General features: G+C 40.9%; 1 protein-coding gene across 2 annotated transcripts in view; it reads left to right on the top strand.

Moving 5' to 3' along the window:
* Positions 1–3,138, top strand: part of LY96 (lymphocyte antigen 96) — a 41,811-nt gene extending 38,673 nt beyond the window's left edge. The window contains exons 4-5 of one of the 2 annotated variants that reach the window (XM_011937182.1): positions 858–910; positions 3,017–3,138. In XM_011937182.1, the coding sequence (XP_011792572.1) occupies positions 858–910; positions 3,017–3,115 (152 nt within the window). In that variant the 3' untranslated portion in view covers positions 3,116–3,138. The remainder of the gene's footprint in view (positions 1–857; positions 911–3,016) is intronic. The other variant, XM_011937183.1, reaches the window with a different exon arrangement.
* The last annotated feature ends 1,687 nt before the right edge of the window (positions 3,139–4,825 follow it).

The following is a 4,825-nucleotide window of genomic DNA, read 5'->3' as shown; positions in this document are numbered from 1 at the left end:
GCCACTGCACTCCAGCCTGGGCGACAGAGCGAGACTCCGTCTTAAACAAACAAACAAACAAACAAACAAACAAAACCAAAAAAAGGATACACCCAGAAGTAAATAAATAAATGCTTATTTGTGACACTAGAAGTATACATGCAGACATTATTTATTTACTTCTGAGAACAATATTATAGTTTTCGATTTAACTATTTATATTAAAAATATTTTTGGCCACTGTTTCTTTTGTTTGAGATTCAAAACATATATTTCTATCTTTACCCCATCACATCACATTCACTACTTTGTTCTGACTAGAACAGTAGGGTGTGGATTTTCCTGCACTTTTGACTCTGTGCTCCACAGTTTGTGTGGGGCCAGGCCCATGGCTATGCACTCAAACCGAAGCTAACTTGAGCTTCTCAGTGGTGTAATTGGGAGGCACTTCAGTATTCTGGCTGCCTCCAAAATATCTCATGTGTCTTTGGAAAGATTATTCTCTATTATACTCAGCTTAATGTGCCTCAATGTCTCTGAAAACTAGTTTGAAATACACATATGTAATTTGGTCTGAAGCATATTAGCACTAGTTTGTTCATCGTTTATTCATTATTGAGACCAGCAGGTCTTAATAGTCTGTGTCCCCTAAGAGATAAGATAGGGGCAGGTGTACAGAGAGGCTCTAGGGGCAGGGAAAGGAAGCCACAGGAGAATAGTAGCCAGGGTATAAAAGGTTCATTATTTTTCTACAGTTTTGCTTGGGACTGCCTCTGTCAGTAGTTAAGTGTATGCCATAAAGGTGTACTCTATGCTACCAAGAAAAAATTCACCTAACCATGACCAATAACGTCTTGTATTTTATATTTTGTTTGCAGAGACTGTGAATACAACAGTACCATTCTCCTTCAGGGGAATAAAATTTTCTAAGGTATTGTTCAATATTTATTTTGTACTGTCTAACCTTTAGCAGTAATAGACATGTTAAGCATTTGAAACAAGCAATTCACAACTTCTTCCTTTTTTTTTGAAATGGGATCTCAGTCTGTCACCCAGACTGGAGTGCAGTGGCACAATCTCTGCTCACTGCAACCTCCACCCACCAACCACCACCCCAAGCAATCCTCATGCCTTTGCCTCCTGACTAGCTGGGACTACAGGTGCGTGCCACAATGCCAGCTAACATTTTGTATTTTTGGAAGAGATGCAGTTTCACCATGTTGCCCAGGTTGGTCTTGAACTCCTGAGCTCAAGCAATCCACTCCGCTTAGCCTCCCAAAGTGCTGGAATTACAAGTGTGGGCAACTGTGCCCAGCTGACAATTTCATGAATAGCAATTCAAGATTAAGATGTTCAGGGTTTTTTCCTTCACTTTTACTTAGAATTAGCTTTTTCTTCTTTTTTTTTGACTGAGTCTTGCTCTGTTGCCCAGGCTGGAGTGAAGTGTGTTCTGGGCTCACTGCAACTTCCACCTTCCAAGTTCAGGTGATTTTGTGCCTCAGTCACCCGAGTAGCTGGGATTACAGGCACATGCCACCATGCCCAGCTAATTTTTTTATTTTTAGTAGAGATGGGGTTTCACCATGTTGCCTAGGCTGGTCTCAAACTCCTGGCCTCATGTGATCCACCCACCTTTGTTCCTGGACCAAACTGAGGGTCAGGCTGCCATTTCTTGCAGCCCAATAACAAGATGCAGATGAACTGGGGAGGAAGAGAGCTTTCATTTCTATAACTGGTTACAGGGAGAAGGTCTGGAAATTATTGCCAGACCAACTCAAAATTACAAATCTTTCAGAACTTATATTCATTCTAAGGAATATGTCTATGTGTAAGTGTGCATTCATCTGAAGACACAAGTGATTAACTTCTTTTAATCTATGACTAAGGTCTGAGTCCTGAAGACCTTCCTCTGGAGCCTCAGTAACTTTACTTAATCTAAATGGGTCTGGGTGCTGAGGTGATTACCTTTATCTTGTCTCCTGCTAAATCATGGAGGTTTGAGGAGTTCCTTCAGACCCCCAATAAACTTGGTTGTGGAAACCTGGGGAGTTTCTTCAGACCCACAATAAAACTTGATTAATCCTAAATGGGTCCTATTAAGAATTTCTTAGTTATTTTGTCGTGCTTTAAGGCCCAGGAAAGGCCTGGGCAAAACTCCTGATGGGCTTTTGTTACATCCCATCCTTTGTATAAGGGCACTGGCTTTCAATATTTAACTGAACCACTCGGTCAGTACTGAAACAGTTGTTAGTGAGACCTGGCCTTGGCCTCCGAAAGTGCTGGGATTATAGGTGTGAGCCACTGTGCGCAGCCTTAGTATTAGGTCTTTTGGTGTTTTTTCTTTCTGTAGACTATGGAAAAATTGCACAAAAGATAGCATCTTTTTCCACTTCATTTTTTCCCTTTAACATACATGGGCAAGAGTAATTTGAATGCAAGAGTTCATTACTAATCTGTTGAACAGTCTTCAGATGAAAGCACTGAATGACCACTGTGTATAAGCCAGCAAATCTCTATAACTATTCATGTAATATACTAAATATAATGTGAATATTGTTTAGGAGAATAAAAATCATGTAAATTACAGACTTATTTTGTTCAAGATTTTCTTGGGAACTTAGCCTGGTCATCCATGCCTTTGTAAAACTAATTGCTGCCTCGATGAAAAATACCATTGTGATTTTAGATGTTTGCATGACGTATCCAGTAATGAAATTGTATGCATTTTACTCTTGGTGACCATTTTAAAATAAAGTGTAATAATGCATATTCTTTCATTATTTTGTTTTAAACTAATATCTAATATTTCAAAACCTCTTAGGTTAGTTTTTAAAAATAACATAATTTTATAATTGGGAAATAAATGGGCTTATGCTCATCTAATTCAAAGACATGGAAAATTTTGTCTCATTGGAAAACTAATAAAATCAATCCAATTTAAATGGCTTTCTGCTAGTAAGAGAAAGTTCTTACAAAGCCTCTGAAATAGTAGCATCTAACATTTTGTATTACTTGTATTTCTTATACTTCATTTTAGGGAAAATACAAATGTGTTGTTGAAGCTATTTCTGGGAGTCCAGAAGAAATGCTCTTTTGCTTGGAGTTCGTCATCATACACCAACCTAATTCAAATTAGAATAAATTGAGTATATAAACAAATTTTTTGAAGGTATTGTTAAGGGTACTCAGGATTTGTTTTAATCAGATATGGTAGGATAGGAAGATGCAGAAATGACTGTCATGAAGAAAGAAGCTTATCCTCACAGATCTCTAGAGAACGGAGGCGTGGTGCACCATGCAGAGCCACCTGGGGAAGCACCAGGGTCTGTGAGAACGTGGAGGGAGGGGGAAAATGTGGGCAGGATTGTTTATTGTGTTTTCCATAGGAAGCAATGGGCAAGGTAGGGTAAGTAATTGATATGGTTTGGCTGTGTCCCCATCCAAATCTCATCTTGAATTGTAGTTCCCATAATCCCCACTTGTTGTGGGGGACCCAGTGGGAGGTAATTGAATCATGGGGGTGGTTACCTCCATGCTGTTCTCATGATAATGAATGAGTTCTCATGAGATCTGATGGTTTTATAAGGAGCTTTCCCCACCCACCCTTTTGCTCTGCACTTCACCTTCCTGCCGCCATATGAAGAAGGATATGTTTACTTCCGCTTCTGCCATGATTGTTTCCTGAGGCCTCCGCAGCCCTGCGGAGCTGTAAGTCAGTTAAACCTCTTTCCTATATTTTATTTATTTTTTTGAGATGAAGTCTCACTCTGTCACCCAGGCTGGAGTGCAGTGGTGCCATCTCGGCTCACTGCAACCTCTGCCTTCCAGGTTCAAGTGATTCTCCTGCTTCATCCCCCCAAGTAACTGGGATTACAGGCACCTGCCATCACACTGGCTAATTTTTGTATTTTTAGTAGAGATGGGGTTTCACCATATTGGTCAGGCTGGTCTTGAACTCCTGACCTCAGATGATCAGCCTCCCAAAGTGCTGAGATTACAGATGTGAGCCACCATGCCCAGCCTAAACCTCTTTCCTTTATAAATTACCCAGTCTTGGGTATTTCTTCATAGTAGCATGAGAATGGACTAATATAGCAGTGTTGACCTAAAAGGAAGAAGCTGAGGCAGAATTAGTGTAAGTAGAGAGTTTATCTGGGTCAAACCTGAGGATTGCATCCTGGGAGCATTACAACTTGAGTTGCCTGAATATATACTCCATAAATTAGCAGCAATTACAAGAGGGTTTTTAAATGGAAAGAAGAGGGAGTTTCTGAGTTGTTTACCAAGAATTTACATTAAAAATGCTGGGTGCAGTGGCTCATGCTTGTAATCCCAGCACTTTGGGAGGCTGAGGTGGGCAGATCACCTGAGGTCAGGAGTTCGAGACCAGCCTGGCCAACATGGCGAAATCCTGTCTCTACTAAAAATACAGAAATTAGCTGGGCCTGGTGGCATGCACCTGTAATCCTGGCTACTTGGAAGGCTGAGGCAGGAGAATCGCTTGAACCTGGGAAGTGGAGGTTGTAGTGAGCCAAGATCATGTCACTGCACTCCAGCCTGGCAACAGAGGTGTTTTTGGTGAAGTTTATAGAAACAAAAGGATGGGGTCTTTTCTGCTTGGAGACCCCTCTCTCTATATAGAGAAAGCTGTTTCTCTCTCTCTTCTCTTCTGCCTATTAAACCTCTACTCCTAAACTCCTCATGTGTGTTTGTGTCCTAAATTTTCCTGGTGCAAGATGACAAACCCTGTTGCGGGAGGGAAGTCAGGGACACTGAACGGAGGGACTGGCTGAAGCTGTGGCAGAAGAACATAAATTGTGAAGATTTCATGGACATTAATCAGCTC

The sequence above is a fragment of the Colobus angolensis genome, unplaced genomic scaffold (assembly GCF_000951035.1).
Source record: "Colobus angolensis palliatus isolate OR3802 unplaced genomic scaffold, Cang.pa_1.0 Scaffold16, whole genome shotgun sequence".
Classification (NCBI taxonomy): domain Eukaryota; kingdom Metazoa; phylum Chordata; class Mammalia; order Primates; family Cercopithecidae; genus Colobus; species Colobus angolensis.
Note: the sequence above shows the minus strand (reverse complement) of the source record. Positions and strands in the feature narration are given on the sequence as shown.